The sequence below is a fragment of the Rhinatrema bivittatum genome, chromosome 1 (genome assembly GCF_901001135.1).
Source record: "Rhinatrema bivittatum chromosome 1, aRhiBiv1.1, whole genome shotgun sequence".
In the NCBI taxonomy this organism is placed as follows: Eukaryota; Metazoa; Chordata; class Amphibia; order Gymnophiona; family Rhinatrematidae; genus Rhinatrema; species Rhinatrema bivittatum.
The window spans coordinates 113375095-113392682 of record NC_042615.1 but is presented as its reverse complement, the minus strand read 5'-3'; the positions used below and the strand labels follow the sequence as shown (position 1 = coordinate 113392682).

Genomic DNA, 17588 nt, shown 5'->3' with positions numbered 1-17588 from the left:
AAAAATCACCCTTCCGGAGCCCCGGGAAACCTGTGCGCACGGTACAAAAATAGCTCTAAAAAAATAAATAAACGCTGACACGCAGCCACCCAGGGGAAAAAAAACACCCCTGGGACCTCAATCACGGCACAGGCAGCCCCCCTGAGGAATTATGCCGTCTCAGGGTGCAAAGGGGAGGGACCAGCCCACCGGTAAATCCCCCTACTCACCAGTAGAAGAAGCGGCTCCGGGAAAACGGCTAACAGGGTATCAAACCCCAGCCGTGCCTCAACTATGGCCACAGCCTTGGGAAGACTGAGTCTGCTCACCTTCAGAAGAAAACTAACTACTTTTTTTTTTTTTTTTTAATCAGCTTGATTTAACCACTGGTAGAAACAAACACCCTTAGGTCTTATAATTTCTAGTTTGCTTTGTTTTCTTTTTAAAGGATCAGGACCACAGGTTCCGTCACCCTCATCTGCTGGTGATAGAGAAATACTGGAGGATCGCAGGTGGCACACCAGTGTAAGAGGGGGTGCCTTTCAGCTTTTTTTCTCTGACTCCATCTGCTGGAAGGGAGAAACAACCCAGCAGTCTGGACTGATCCTGGTACGCACAGGGAAATGCAGTTTTTATTTTTTTAAAGGATACCCCGCCCCAGCAGCTCAAGGGAGTAAGTCATGTAATCTTTCAGCTGTGCCATGAGATAGGAACATTTGAGAGCGGTGGTGAGTATAGATGTGAGAAGAGTCCACCAGCGCTCACTGCGATAATCACACATCACATAATCCAACAGTCTACAGAGGGAAACAGAACCAGGCAAAAAAGTTATACTCTATTGAAACTGCAAAAAAGATAGTTGAGAGAAATAAAACAGATAAGAAAAGAACAAGTTCTGTAATGCAAGAAAATGCCATCTACTTGACCAATGTTTGTTCAGTGTGTGATATACTCCTATCTGCAGTTTTGTTTGGATTTGTGTTTTGATTTTTTACCGTTTTTGCTCAACACACACACACATACACACACACGCACTCTTGAAACCTCAGGTTTGGGCCCAAGGGGAAATGAGTAAATAATTTTGACAGTGGCATGCAAGGAAGAAAAGTCTTCAGGGAACAGGGTTCCAACCTTCTTCCTATTGCTGCCCATAAAAGGACAGAATGGCAATCTGAAGAGGTAAGTTACGAGCTGATTAGATATATTTTAGGCTGATAACTGCACTAGACATAGCTGCTAGCACAAGGTTTGAAATTGCAAGAGTTGGGGATATTCTCTCACAATTATTCAGCAAACTGCAAGAGAGATCTACGGACTATTTAAAGGCATTTGAAATATATTCTGACAAATATTAGTTTTATGTGTATGTTCATATATTTGTATTGAATTCACTAGAATTTTTTATACATAATTTGAACATACCTATCTTATCTAGGAAGATGCTGCCACCATAATATACAATATAGTTTATCTATACAACATCACTTTAGTGTCAGCAACTAACACAATGGGTTTTGAAAATTGCTACAAACAAATGTTACAGTTATATGCATAACTCCTTTGAAAATTCACCTGTAAGGCTCTGCTCCCATCCTGTGTCTAGAAAAGACACCTTGACAAATCAGGCCCTATATATTGGAAGCAGTCCAGTGTTCCCTCTAAGCTGCGCATGTTCGCAGCCGCACATACCTTATCCCGTTACCGCAAACAGCTTTTCCCTCCCAGTGCAGGAACATTGGTGGGCTGTGGTGGAGCTCATCCCACCACAGTCGAAGTGAAAGAAAAGAAACTGGCTGTGGTTCATTGGGGGACCCAGGCTGGAGGAGCCCAAGTGAAGAAAAAAAAAGGCAGCTGCAGGACTCCACTGGCAGGGCCCAAGTGAAAAAATAGAGTTGCAGCTGCGGGCTGCTGCCAGAGTTCAAGCCAGTGGCGCCAACGTTAAAACAAAAAGAGAGAGATCCAGCTGAAGGCCACCAGCGGGGCCCAAGTGAAAAAAACAAACAGATGCACCTTGGGTCGCTGCTTGAGCCAAAATAAGAGAGAACACGCTCCAGTTGTGGCCGTCACCAGAGCCCAAGTGAAAAAGAGAGCGGGCGATGGTCTGTTGCTGGAGCTCAAGCCAGTGGGGCGAAGAATGAGTAGAGGCACAATTGCATGAGAGTAATTGGGAACCCGCTTGTGTGGGTGCCTGTAAGAGAGAGATTGAGAGCCAGCTTGTGTGTATTCCCGTGAGCGAGATTGGGAACCTGCTTGTGTGTGTGTGTGCGTACACGCGAGAGAGAGCAGGAGCATGCATGTGTCTGTGAAAGCCTCAAAGGCACATTATAAAAGTACATATATAGACTCTCACAGGTATGCACGTGCACATACACACAATGTCTGTGAGGGAGAGAGCCTGTGTACGTGACAGCATAGGCCTATATATGAAAGAGGAAGTGTGTGAGAGAATGAATGTGTTATTGTGTGTGTCAGAGAGAAAAGATGGTTTGTGCAGCCCTACTTTCCCTAATCCACTACAATTTCAAACTGACTGGAAATCAAAAGGATTCCAGATATGGAGCTCAGGAGATTTTTTTAATCCTTATTAGTTTTAATTACTAGATGTTATTTGATTTCTCTACTGTTTTAAAATATTTTATTTGTGTTTGAGAAATATTATAATGAATTTATGCAAGTTTTTTTTTTAATTACTGGATGTTCGTCGGCTGTTTTGACATTTTCTCTTTATTAGCATAGTTTTAATACTATGCATGTTTTATTGCTTGATGTTTTGCAAGGAATGATGCTGCTTTTGTTTTTCTATTGTTGCACTGCATAATACAGACAAGCTTGTGGTTTCCAGTACAGTTATTGAGGCATGTTTCTATTTATACCTTATAGGCTTTCTATTCTGTATTTGGTGGGGGTCAGTCTGTATTTTAAAAGGTCCAGTTCTTTTGTAGCTAATTCTTGCTGTGAAAATGATGGTACTTATCACTGGCTTTTTACAGCATTATGGTTCTTGACCTCATGTTTATTTTAAACAGAAGTTTGCTCTTTATTAATTTCAATTGTATGCAGAAAGTGGTTTTAAATGTTCCTGCAGAAAATATTTTAATACACATTTTATTGTAACTGCTGTTAGTAGATTAGGCAATTATTTTAAGGGATGGACTTAGCCAACATTCCCTCTATAATAACTGGCTTTCTGTGAGCATAAAAGTGATAGGCTACAAAGAAAGTAGTGCTTACAGGATAATGAAACCAGCAACCCAATCCTTAGCAGGAATATTGCTAATCACCTCCCTTTTCTCTTCCAATTTTCCAGTCTCACTTACTCCAGACATATTTCAGCATTTTTCCTCCACTGCCTGTAAACATCCATCCATTCATTTAAATCCATTCATTCATTTTAACAAGCATACTTTATACGTGAGTTATCTCCCCTACCCAAGTCGTTTAATTGATTCTGCGCCATTCTCCATAACAAACTATTAACCCATATTAACTAATATTTTTTATATACCTCCATGAATCTCCTCAACGCTATACCAACTTATGTTAACTTTTAAGACTCAAACCATACATTTTTACAGTTCTATAATGCAGAACATACTCACATGGATGATCCCTACTACATCATGCATTTGTAAGCCCTCTCCTCCAAATTTTAAACTGAAGCCAAGGCCAGTAACTGTATTACTATTTAATTTAATTGTTAGCTACAAATTACTTGTAACTCGCTTTGGGCTTTAATGATGGTGTGAGAAATCGAACTGATATAAATTAAATATATTAATTAAAGCTCAATGGATTGCATTTACAATCAAGAGAAGCATTGACTAGTGGTTGGACTAAACTTTGCTTCTCCACATATCTGCAGCATTTCCCAGGAATTCTCTGGAAATTTGTATACCTTCCAACTAAAGCAGATGGGTTGTCATTCTGATTTTGTAATTAAATTCACATTTATAGTAGTTCTTATCAATCCTTGGCGCAAATTCACCAGCAGGCATAAACTCACAATTAAAACATAATTGAATGCTCATGATGTATAGCAGTTCTTTTGATGAGTCTCACCTGACATAGGACTCACTGTATCTCTCCAGAATTCTCCAACTGCCCTTTTTTTTCAGTGTATAAAACAAAGACTCCATAATGGCCGATTCCCATTAAGTGTCCCATTAAGTGCACATTTCTCACACCCCTTCAAATGCAAAAACATACTCCCATTGATCTCCATTTTCTTTTCAAGGCCCAGGTTGTCGAATCACATTTCAAATTAAATGCTGTATTTGCCCATATCTGCAAGATTTCCAAAAACCCCCAAACCTTCTTTATTGTTGACATTTTGATGCTTTGACTTCTGTAACCAATGTTATTTCACGAGCACTGTAAACCGTTCTGATGGCGAAACCGAATGACGGGATACAAAACACGTCAAATAAATAAATAAATAGTGAACCCAATCATAGTAACATAGTAATGACAGCAGAAAAATACCAAATGGTCCATCCAGTCTGCCCAGCAAGTTTCATATGATGGTAACTGCTGCTCTGTGTAGGTTATGTTATGTTAAGGGTAGTAATATTTACAATCAGACAATATAGCTTGAATATGCTTTGTTTTTGGACTTGCCTGTAGAAGCAGTCAGTATCCTGGACCCAATGTTGGCTGTTATCTGAATCCAATTCCCCTTTCTACCCCCACCATTGAAATGGAGAGTGATGTTGCAGTTGTACCAAAACTAACAATAGGCACCAAATTATTTATGAGGGATTCCTAACAAAATTAGATGAACCACAATTTGAACCCTCAACATCAATTTTATAACGAATGTATAATCTGCATAGACCCCAAAACGGGTGTCACATTTCAAACAGCGTGTGAACAATATTTTATAATGAAAACAAATTTTTTTGGAAAAGAGAGGAACGTTTCATATATTGTTATCATAAATCCCTAAAAAAGGGTAATATGATTATAATTATAATCATAAACGAACCTCCACCGTCCGAAGTTTTTCTTGAGAAAAGTATGAAACACCAAGTGTGAACCTCTCTAGTGTTTTTTAAATAAAATCTTCATTATTAACGACGGTGAAAATTCACTCCAATCAATCATGAAAACAATAAATGTTAATGTCCCGGTGAAATTGTTACTAATCCCAAAAGGTATTTGTGAATACTTGACTCGCTTATGTAGGACCTCTCCGGCATAAGAATAACATAAAACAGGCTTAAACTCTAAGCTCTTTCAACATCCCGACTTATCTGATGTTCTCAATGGATGACCGACGCAGCTACGTTTCAAGTCCGTCCAGGGACCTTTCATCAGGGAATCGTCCTCATTCAAACCTCGGTCGGTGGGTGTTGAGATGTTGCCTAATAGATTTTTTTATGAGGTCTCAAACGTGAGTCAAACTGACTCTATCCGGGTCTGACAACGCTGAGAATTACCGGATATGCTTTTAAACTTGGTGGTAGGATAGCCGCCTAACCAATCCGTGCAATGCTCTGATGTCACAACGTACAAATGTAAACAACCAATCAGAAGAACACAATGGTTTCGATGCTCGCCCAGGTCTGTGAACAGCAAATAAATTACAGTAATGAATTCCAGTCTAGTGATTCATTCAAACCTTGTGGCGCTTGTGATTTTAATGTGAAAATCCAAAAAGCCTCCCGCTTATTTAAGAGTCTAATCCGATCTCCTCCGCGAGAGGATGACAACACCTGATCAAGAATAGTACCAAAAGCATCCAGGCTAATCAGTTAATGGTAGTAATCTGATTAAGGATAGTAACTACCACTCCATGCAGGTTACCCCCATGCACCTTTTACTTCACTTCCAACCTCTAACCCCTAGGGATCCACAGTGTTTGTTTATTCCATGTCCTCTTAAATTTGTTTACTGTTTTCATCCTCACCACATCCTCTGGAAGGACATCCACTACCCTCTCTGTGAAGAAATATTTCCTAACATTGGTTCTGAGTCGTCCTCCATGGAGTTTCATTTCATGACACCTAGTTCTACTATTTCTTTAATGGTACAAAAGGTTCGACGAAGTTTATGCATTATTAAAACCTTTCAGGTATCTGAAGGTCTGTACCATATCTCCCCTGAACCGTCTTTCTTCCAGGGTATACATATTCAGATCCTTCAGCCTTTCCTCAAAAGTCTTCCAATACAGACTCCAAACCATTTTGGTTTCCCTTCTCTGGATTGCCTGCATCCTGTCTCTATTCTTTTTGAGATAAGATCTCCAGAACTGAATACAATACTCTAGGTGAGGCCTCACCAAAGATCTGTACAAGGGCATCACCTCCTTTTTCTTGCTGGATATTCTTCTTTCTATGCAACCCAACATTCTTCTGGCTTTAGCTAACTCCCTGTCATATTGCTTCGCCGCCTTCAGATAGCCAGACTATCACCCCAAGGTCTTCTCCCAATCCATGCACATTAGTCATTCAGCCCCATCACATACAGATTTTAGATTACTGCACCCCGGATGCACGACTCTGCACTTCTTGGCATTGAATCCTAACTGCCAAGTCTTTGACTACTCTTCAAGTTTTCTTAAATCATTTTTAATTCTTGCTATTCTTTCAGGCAGATCTAAGTATCATCCGTAAATAGACAAACTTCACCTTCTATCCCTTCTGCAATGTCACTCACAAAATATATTGAACAGAACCAGACCCAAAGCAGATCCCTGGGGGTACTCCACTTAATACTTTCTTTTTAGAGTAGGTTCCATTTACAATTACCCGCTGTCTATCAGTCAACCAGTCTGTAATCCACTCCATCACCTTGACGCCCATTCCCAAGCCTCCTATGCGGGACTATATCAAAAGCTTTGCTAAAATCCAAGTAAATCACATCAAGTGCTCTTCCTCGATCCAATTCTCTAGTTACCTGATCAATAAAATCAAATCAGATTTGTCTGATAGGACCTTCCCTTGGTGTATCCATGCTGCCTTGGGTCCTGCAACCTACCAGATTATAGACAGTTCACTATCCTTTCCTTCAGTAATCTCCATTAATTTTTCTACCACCGAGGTGAGGGTAAGCGGCCTTTAATTTCCAGATTTTCTCTGCTACCACCCTTGTGAAGCAGGACCACAATCACTCTTTTCAAATCTTGTAGCACCACTCCCCATTTCCAGTGACTATTGAACAGGTCTTTCAGCAGACCCGTCAGTTCATCTCTGAGCTCCCTCAGTATCCTGGGATGTACCCCATCCGGCCCCATGGTCTTGTTCACTTTCAGTTTTCCTAGCTCTTCCCATACTTTCTCTTCTGTAAACAGAGTTTTGTCTCCCTCACCCCATCTACGGTCTTGTCAACCAGCAATGGTCCTTCTCCAGTATCTTTAGTTAACACCAAACTGAATTTGTTTAATATTTCTGCCCATTTCTTCATCCCTCTCCACATATTGCTCCTTGTCTTCAAAATGATTAATTTATCCACCAGCATGTCACATTACATATATTAAAAGGGGAGGAAAACATCCAAAACCCAACTTTCAAAAAACAGTCCACAGTACATCATTTGTGTGCCTAAGTGGGCCTATGGAGATAATAACATAAGAAATTGCAATACTGGGTCTGACCGAGGGTCCATCAAGCCCAGCATCCTGTTTCCACCACTGACCAATCCAGGTTACAAGTACCTGGCAAGTACCCAAACATTAAATGCATCCCATTCAACTAATGTCTTTTAGTCAACTCAGCAGTCCAACTTTTAGTCAACAACCAGTCAGGCAATCCAGAAACAACTCATATAGCCCTGCAATTACTATGATGCATTTGCCATATGTCCATAATATTTCACAGAACTCTGGAAGATTTTTCACATTGTGTACAGCCATTATGGGATTCCATTGTGTTTCTATGATAAACTTGCACGCAATCAGATTTCATAGTCCTCCATAGCAAATCTTCCTGTAGATTTGAAGCTCTCAAACTATACAAGCTTCACATGAACTATAATTCTTCCTAAGTCTCTCAGGTACTCACAGATTTTCTGTAATTAGTCTAGCTGTAATTAAGAAAAGTTACTATCATTATTATGGTTTATGATGGTTTTGTGTGTGCTCTTAGGAATAAAAATGATTCTATAAAAAAAATCTTAATTACACTGAAATTAATATATAGACTGGTTTGTAATTCTAACAGTGCAAATAAAAAAAAAAAAAAAAAAAAAAATCAGCCTATATTCTGTCAGGCATACACTGTCTCATCCTGGTAGCCTCCATTCACCTCTGCTTTCTGCACATATGACTCACTACTTTCTTTTCAGGGAGAGGATCAATATCACCTTGTAGATCTGCCAGATATTTTCTAGTGACCGGGTTTGGACATTGTCAGAGACAAGAATGTTGGGCCTGACGGACTTTTGGTTTGATATAACGTTGTACATTATATCATGTTTTTTAGTTGCTCTTGTATTGCCAGAAACATCTTCCTTTTCTATGCTGTGGATATCTAGATCCAGGAGAATCAAAATTTTCTTCATTTCCCCACAATACAGGTGACTTTTCAGGTTTTCCAATAATTAAGGTGGTCTCAAAAAACTTTGCTCACTATTGGCCTTGGATATATTTCTTACTGCTGGTGTTATGAGAGAGCACTCAGTCTCAAAGTTCTTCATAAACTAAGTTTCCAGAGCTTTAGCAGAAATTTTTCCATAAATGTCACTGAATCAGCATTCCCCTATGGAATTCCCCCCAAATTCTCAGTTTGTTTCTATTAATTGCACTTTTAAAGTCCCTTTTCAGTTCAGCCATGTTTCTGACTTAATCCTGTCAGTGTCACAGTATCTTTCAACAAGCAAGTCCTTTCCTTCAGTTACACTTTTAATTAAAGAGAATTGCATTGTAAGGGAAGCCTCTACCATTTTAAATGTCTTTAGCTGCACTGTGATTTGCTGTCATTAGTACGTTAAGGGACTGCTACTTAATGACCAAGGTATCAGTCAACTGCTGACAACATTGAAGTCTTCAGCAGTCAGTTTCTGTGATGACACAGGGTTCTGTTTAGCCCTTTTATCGTATGACACTATACAAGATGCTTCTATTTTACTTGACTTACAAGCCATATTATATCTCTTAGGGTAGGTATTTGAAAAAGATAGCCATTTTACTTACAGGGTTTATTGGAAGTTTAGCTTGCTCCTCACAGAGCAGATCTGTGTCACATCTACCCAGCAGTAAGCTCTCTAGCACCCCTTAACTATTATTAACTTTATATATTTGTATAATGCTTTCCTTATTAAGGACCTGATTTACTAACCTTTTTTCCCTATAGACACAGATTAAAAAAAAAGTCTTAGTATATTAGGCCCTATATGTTACATCGTCTAACATATCACAACATACTAAAAATCTAATTTTACTATAAAAAGAAAAAATATACATATATTGCATACATTTTTTAACACATGATGTGATATTTATTCACAGCTGCAGCTTACTTTGTATTCAAGTATTTTATTGAGGGACAGCAAAATCTCTGCATTTCTTGGGCAGTCTTAGCACAGGAGGCTGCTGTTGCTTGGGCAGCTGCTGCTAATCTGGGATGTAAAGTTAGACACATGCAACCTATTCAAAGCAATGTGCTGTGAACCTTCACCCAATGCATACAGGTTTAGTAAACTTACATTTTTCTTTATATTTTCAAGATTCCAAAAATTGTGTATGATCAAGTTCTTGCACATGGCAACATCTGAAGCCAGGCTCCTGGTCCCCATCCAGGTCCTCAGAGACCTCTATTAAAGAGCATAAGAAACTGCCATGCTGGGTCAAACCAAGGGTCCATCAAGCCCAGCATCCTGTTTCCAACAGAGGCCAAATCAGGCCACAAGAACCTGGCAATTACCCAAACACAAGAAGATCCCATGCTACTGATGCCAGTAATAGCAGAGGCCATTCCCTAAGTCAACTTGATTAATAGCAGTTAATGGACTTTTCATCCAAGAACTTATCCAAATCTTTTTTGATCCCAACTATACTAACTGCATTAACCACATCCTCTGGCAACAAGTTCCAGAGCTTAATTGTGCATTGAGTGAAAAAGAATTTTTTCCGATTAGTCTTAAATGTGCTACTTGCTAACTTTATGGAGTGCCCCCTAGTCCTTCTATTATCCAAAAGTGTAAATAATAGATTCACATCTACTCGTTCAAGACCTCTCATGATTTTAAAGACAGTCTTTTCTCTAAGCTGAACAGCCCTAACCTCTTTAGCCTTTCCTCATAGGGGAGTTGTTCCATCCCCTTTATCATTTTGGTTGCCCTTCTCTGTACCTTCTCCATCGCAACTATATCTTTTTTGAGTACCAGAATTGTACAAAGTATTCAAGGTGCCGCCTCACCATGGAGCGATACAGAGGCATTATGACATTTTCCGTTTTATTAACCATTCCCTTCCTAATAACTCTTAAAATTCTGTTTGCTTTTTTTACTGCTGTGGCACACTGAGCCGACGACTTCAAAGTATTATCCACTATGATGCCTAGATCTTTTTCCTGGGTGGTAGCTCCTAATATGGAACCTAACATCGTATAACTACAGCAAGGGTTTATTTTTCCCTATATGCAACACCTTGCACTTGTCCACATTAAATTTCATCTGCCATCTGGATGCCCAATTTTCCAGTCTCGCAAAGTCCTCCTCCTGTAATGTATCACAGTCTGCTCGTGATTTAACTACTCTGAATAATTTTGTATCATCCGCAAATTTGATAACCTCACTCGTATTCCTTTCCAGATCATTTAGAAATATTGAAAAACACCGGTCCAAGTACAGATGCCCGAGGCAAGCCACTGTTTACCCTTTTCCACTGTTGGCAAAACTGTAGAGAAACAGACATTTGCAATCTCAAACTGGGATTTAGAAAAGAGAAAAAACTATGCCCTTGCTGACAGAGTAATGTACGACTGTCCAAAGTTTTTCTACTTTAGATAATGTTTATAAGACTAACTCTATGCCAAAAGGTGTGTGTGTAAAATGAGACTGAAGTTATTTGAGCAGGGTAAGCAGACAGACTATGCTTCTTTGGGAGTCACTTCTGTAAACCTGCTCTAAGGAGGAAGGCTGTAAAAGTAACATAGGAGAACTAATTGCCACGCCCAATCTGCCTGAATGTTCTCATCTACACCGCCCTACGGATATATTCCAGCTGTCGGTCATACAAATTTGACTGCCTGCAGGATATCACTTTTTAATCAAAGCCAGTAAATTTTGTTGCTTTCTGTCTTTGGTTCTCTATCATTCTGGATAGATAAGATACAAGTTCCTATTCTTAAATGAAAACCCAGGCACAAATCCTCCTCCCATTTCTTTCATCCAGTCTCCTAACCCTATTCCTAACTATTGCTCTTGCTACCTGTCCAAAGACTTTTTAAATTATGTCACAGCACTGATTTCTACCATCTCTACTGGTAGATTAGCCCAAGAGTTCATCAGCATCCTCAGTAAAGAAATATTTCCTTAGGCTCCCTGCCTTCCCCTTCCTCCAATTTCATATTATGACCTCTTGACCTTGAATTTTATTTAAATTTGACCTCCTTTGACTCTGTTAAAGCCTGCTAAACATTTAAATGTTTCCATTATACCCCCCTATCACTTATACACCAAAAATTGTTCTTTAAAGTAATTTTTGTACAGTATGCTACTTTAGTCAAATTCTGCTAACTCCTACCACAGTCCATTTGTTCTGAAAAGGCACCCTTGTACTTGTGCATAAAATTGACAGAATAGCAAAAAAAAAAAAAAAAAAAAAAAGTTCAAAATAAACTCGGAACTGGGTTTTCCCATAATCTGATTCCCAGCTGCCTGTACAAATAGTTTCTTTGGGGGAAGGCCCTGTGTTCGCAGCAGTACTTACTTTAATGCTTTGGTGTAATCTTTAGCATAGTAGTATTCTTCTCCCATCTGAACCACTGTGAATAAGAAAATCAAATTATTTATAAACTGTGTTTTTATTTTAAAGGAAATTTATTTTGATTAAGAACAATGAATGCTACTAAAGACTTACTCAAATGGCTCTTCATTCTTGGGCACTTGTACTTCTTAAACTGTGCCACAGCATTACTCAGCAGAGTGATTATTAGCTCCTAGCATAAAAAAAGAGACACACAGGTGGTGTTACTGGGTTAAAGCTTTGTCCAGCATCCAGACAACTTAAAAAATAAAATTTAAAAAAAAAAACAACTTACTGAGTGAAGAATATCTTTCTCCTTGAGCTGGAGGGCGAGAATGCCTGCCTTCTCTTTGTCAGGATCTGACAGATCAAAACCTGCATATGATAATGAATAATCCATTAAATGTGAACTATGTTCTGTGCCAACAGGAAGGTAAATACATATCTCCTTTGTGTAAACCAGTGAATTCTAACCCAGGCTCCGTCTCTTAGGAGATGGAAGCCTCGTGTTTGTAGAACTCTTTTCTCTTCCTTTGTGCTGCACAGAACTCAGATGTACCCCACATTCTTTGAACATGTCTTTTGATCCCCTTTTCCCTACAGCTCGAGCCATTTTGCAATTCTTTTTTTTTTTATTCTTTATCCATTATTAACACTATTAAAACAAAAGTTTTCCAGTCTGATATATATATCATTCATTCATATTAAATTTGGGAAAATTAGATATGAAGAAAATAATTATACATTTCAGACAGCTATGCTCATATTAAGATATATGTGGTAATAGGGAGATCCAAGGGTTACAATAACATTTTTAAAGGAAAAAGGGAAAAAGAAAATAAGGAGACTACATCTGCCTTTTTACAATACCCTGAACTGGTTAGACAGTACTGCCCTCAACTCCATAGCTATCCAAGAAATAATGTAACTGTGAAGGCTCAAAGAAAATATATCTAATATTATCCAATTTATTCACGCATTTGCAAGGGTATCTTATAGTAATCTGTGCTCCTGTCTAGCCTCCTGGCACATTCCCAAACATTTTTTTCTATGTATCTGAGTGGATCTAGAACATAAGAAATTGCCATGCTGGGTCAGACCAAGGGTCCATCAAGCCCAGCATCCTGTTTCCAACAGAGGCCAAACCACGTCACAAGAACCTGGCATGTACCCAAACACCAAGAAGATCCCATGCTACTGATGCAATTAATAGCAGTGGCTATTAGCTAAGTAAACTTGATTAATAGCAGTTAATGGACTTCTCCTGCAAGAACTTATCCAAACCTTTTTTGAACCCAGCTACACTAACTATGTCCTCTGGCAGCAAATTCCAGAGCTTAATTGTGCATTGAGTGAAAAATAATTTTCTCCAATTAGTCTTAAAATGTGCTTCTTGCTAATTTCATGGAATGCCCCTGGTCCTTCTATTATCTGAAAGTGTAAATAACTGATTCACATCTACTCGTTCAAGATCTCTATCATATCCCCCCTCAGCCGTCTCTTCTCCAAGCTGAACAGCTTCTTCAGTCTTTCCTCATAGGGGGATCTGTTCCTTCCCTTTATTATTTTGGTTGCCCTTCTCTGTACGTTCTCCATCGCAACTATATCTTTTTTGAGATGCGGCGACCAGAATTGTACACAGTATTCAAGGTGCGGTCGCACCATGGAGTGATACAGAGGCATTATGACATTTTTCGTTTTATTAACCATTCCCTTCCTAATAATTCCTGAGATTGTTTGCTGTTTTGACTGCTGCAGCACACTGAGCTGATGATTTCAAAAGTATTATCCACTATGATACCTAGATCTTTTTCATGGGTGGTAGCTCCTAATATGGAACCTAACATTGTGTAACTACAGCAAGGTTTATTTTTCCCTATATGCAACACCCTGCACTTGTCCACATTAAATTTCATCTGCCATTTAGATACCCAATCTTCCAGTCTTGCAAGGTCCTCCTGTTATGTACCACAATTCGCTTGTGATTTAACTATTCTGAATAATTTTGTATCATCCGCAAATTTGATAACCTCACTCTTCGTATTCCTTTCCAGATCATTTATAAATATATTGAAAAGCACCGGTCCAAGTACAGATCCCTGAGGCACTCCACTCCACTGAGGCACTCCACTCCACAGATCCCTGAGGCACTCCACTGAGAAAATTGAACATTTAATTCTACTCTGTTTCCTGTCTTTTAACCAGTTTGTAATCCACAAAAGGACATCGCCTTCTATCCCATGACTTTTTAGTTTTCTTAGAAGCCTCTCATGAGGGACTTTGTCAAACGCCTTCTGAAATCCAAATACACTACATCTACCGGTTCACCTTTATCCACATGTTTATTAACCCCTTCAAAAAAAACGAAGCAGATTTGTTAGGCAAGACTTCCCATAAGTAAATCCATGTTGACTGTGTTCCATTAAACCATGTCTTTCTATATACTCTACGATTTTGATCTTTAGAACACTTTCCACTATTTTTCCTGGCACTGAAGTCAGGCTCACTGGTTTATAGTTTCCCAGATCGCCCCTGGAGCCTTTGATAAATATTGGGGTTACATTGGCAACTCTCCAGACTTCAGGTACAACAGATGATTTTAATGATAGGTTACAAATTTTAAGTAATAGATCAGAAATTTCATTTTTGAGTTCCTTCAGTACCCTAGGATGCACACCATCCGGTCCAGGTGATTTGCTACTCTTTAGTTTGTCAATCTGGCCTACTACATCTTCCAGGTTCACAGTGATTTGGTTCAATTAGCCTGACTCATCACACTTGACAACCATCTCCGGAACTGATATCTCCCCAACATCCTCTTTAGTAAACACAGAAGCAAAGAATTCATTTAGTTTTTCTGCAATGGCCTTATCTTCCCTAAGAGCCCCTTTAACCCCTCCGTCATCTAACAGTCCAACCGGCTCCCTCACAGGTTTCTTGCTTCGGATATATTTTTTAAAGTTTTTATTATGAGTTTGCGCCTCTATGGCCAACTTCAGTTCAAATTCTCTCTTCGCCTGTCATATCAATGTTTTACACTTAACTTGACAAAGCTTATGTTTTATCCAATTTTCTTCAGATGGATCCAATTTTTGAAGGATTTTTTTTGGCTAAAATAGCCTCTTTCACCTCACCTTTTAACCATGCTGGTAATCGTTTTGCCTTCCTTCATGCGTGGAATACACCTGGACTGTGCGTCTAGGATTGTATTTTTAAACAATGTCCATGCCTGTTCAACACTGTTAACCTTTGCAGCTGCACCTTTCAGTTTTTTTCTAACTATTTTCCTCATTTTATCAAAGTTTCCCTTTTGAAAATTTAGTGTTAGAGCTGTAGATTTACTTATTGTCCCCCTTCCATTTATTAGTTTAAATTTGATCATGTTATGATCACTGTTCCCAAGTAGCCCCACCACCGTTACCTCTCTCACCAAATCCTGCGTTCCACTAAGAATTAAATCTAAAATAGCTCCCTCTCTTGTTGGTTCCTGAACCAATTGGTCCATGAAGCAGTCATTTATTACATCCAGGAACTTTATGTCTCTGGCAAGTCCTGATGTTACATTTACCCAGTCAATATTGGGGTAATTGAAGTCCCCCATTATTATTGCACTGCCAAATTGGTTTGCTTCCCTGATTTCTGTTAGCATTTCATCATCTGTCTGACCATTTTGTCCAGGTGGACGGCAGTATACTCCTATCACTATACTCTTACCCAACACACATGGGATTTCTACCCATATAGATTCTACTGAGCATTTAGTCTCTTGTATGATCTTTATCCTGTTGGACTCTATACCCTCCCGACAAAGTGCCACACCCCCACTAAGTTGATCCTCCCTATCATTGCGATATAATTTGAACCCCAATATAGCACTGTCCCATTGGTTATCCTCCTTCCACCAGTGATATCGGGATAAATCCAAATCTTCTGTCCATGATATAGCTTTTCTCTATTATGGAGAAAGTCTCAGAACTGAAACTCTGTCCGCTTAAAAGCCAAATGTTACCAATAGTGTTCCACAAAAGTCCACTTGTTCCTCCATTGATATCTCTAAGAATGCTGTGAGGTCTGTGCCAATATTCTGGGGCAAGTCAGAGCAGAATTTTCCGCTTTCTTTATTGGTGATGAAAAGTAAATATTAGAAATTGGTGGCACAGCTTCTGCTGGAAATTGAAGAATGTCCATCAAATATCATTTAAATTTCTCCCTCAAAGGCACTAATTTGACATTAGGGAAATTTAGCACTCTGAGATTTAAAATCTCTCAGGTTATTTTCCATGTTTTCCATTTTTTTTTTTTAGGTAAAAACTTCTGCTTGTAGTAATTTAGTCTGAACTTCTTGTAAGGAAGAAACTTGCACATTCAAGTCCTTAATTTTAGTATCATGGAGAGTTAACAAAAGCTCCATAATTTGAATACTTTTCTGTGAATTATTTATAGCCACAGTGAGAGAGGAAATTGACTTTTCTAAAGAAATAAGAGCATTCCACACAGTTTCTAAGGTAATCTCTTGAGGTTTAGTAATTTTTTGTATGTTGAGGGCTGCGCTTACCCCACCCTTCACGGCAAATTTCTGCAATCCTTATGGATTCATTTGTCGGATCCTCTCCCCTTGCTTGCATGGTAAACAATCCGCTCAGGCCCTGTATGGCCTGCTCTTCCATAGCGGCCCTCACCTTTGGTGGTTAGGAAGACATTATTAAGGTATTTGAAGCATCATTTAAGAACACGCCATACTGGGTCAGACCAAGGGTCCATCAAGCCCAGCATCCTGTTTCTAACAGAGGCCAAAAGAACCTGGCAAGTACCCAAAAACTAAGTCTATTCCATGTTACTGTTGCTAGTAATAGCAGTGGCTATTTTCTAAGTCAACTTAATTAATAGCAGGTAATGGACTTCTCCTCCAAGAACTTATCCAATAGATTTTTAAACACAGCTATACTAACTGCACTAACCACATCCTCTGGCAACAAATTCCAGAGTTTAAATGTGCTTTGAGTGAAAAAGAACTTTCTCCGATTAGTTTTAAATGTGCCATATGCTAACTTCATGGAGAGCCCCCTAGTATTTCTATTATCCGAAAGAATAAATAACTGATTCACATCTACCCGTTCTAGACCTCTCATGATTTTAAACACCTCTTTCATATCCCCCCCTCAGCCATCTCTTCTCCAAGCTGAAAAGTCCTAACCTCTTTAGTCTTTCCTCATAGGGAAGCTGTTCCATTCCCTTTATCATTTTGGTCGCCCTTCTCTGTACATTCTCCATCGCAGCTATATTTTGTTTGAAATGCGGCGACCAGAATTGGACACAATATTCAAGGTGCGGTCTCACCATGGAGTGATACAGAGGAATTATAATATTTTCCGTTTTATTCACCATTCCCTTTCTAATAATTCCCAACATTCTGTTTGCTTTTTTGACTGCCGCAGCACACTGAACCGACGATTTCAATGTGTTATCCACTATGACGCCTAGATCTTTCTTGGGTGGTAGCTCCTAATATGGAACCTAACATTGTGTAACTATAGCATGGGTTATTTTTCCCTATATGCATCACCTTGCACTTATCCACATTAAATTTCATCAGCCATTTGGAAGCCCAATTTTCCAGTCAGAAGGTCTTCCTGCAATTTATGACAATCTGCTTGTGATTTAACTATTCTGAATGATTTTGTATCATCTGCAAACTTGATTACCT

General features: G+C 39.1%; 1 protein-coding gene across 10 annotated transcripts in view; it reads right to left on the bottom strand.

Moving 5' to 3' along the window:
• The window catches only part of TRAPPC11 (trafficking protein particle complex 11), a 203426-nt gene that overhangs the window by 124579 nt on the left and 61259 nt on the right, over positions 1 to 17588 (bottom strand). For all 10 annotated transcript variants that reach the window (XM_029583298.1, XM_029582652.1, XM_029582739.1 and 7 more), the window contains 4 exons: positions 12180 to 12259; positions 11999 to 12077; positions 11849 to 11903; positions 631 to 776 (listed from right to left, as the gene is read on the bottom strand). In XM_029583298.1, the coding sequence (XP_029439158.1) occupies positions 631 to 776; positions 11849 to 11903; positions 11999 to 12077; positions 12180 to 12259 (360 nt within the window). The remainder of the gene's footprint in view (positions 1 to 630; positions 777 to 11848; positions 11904 to 11998; positions 12078 to 12179; positions 12260 to 17588) is intronic.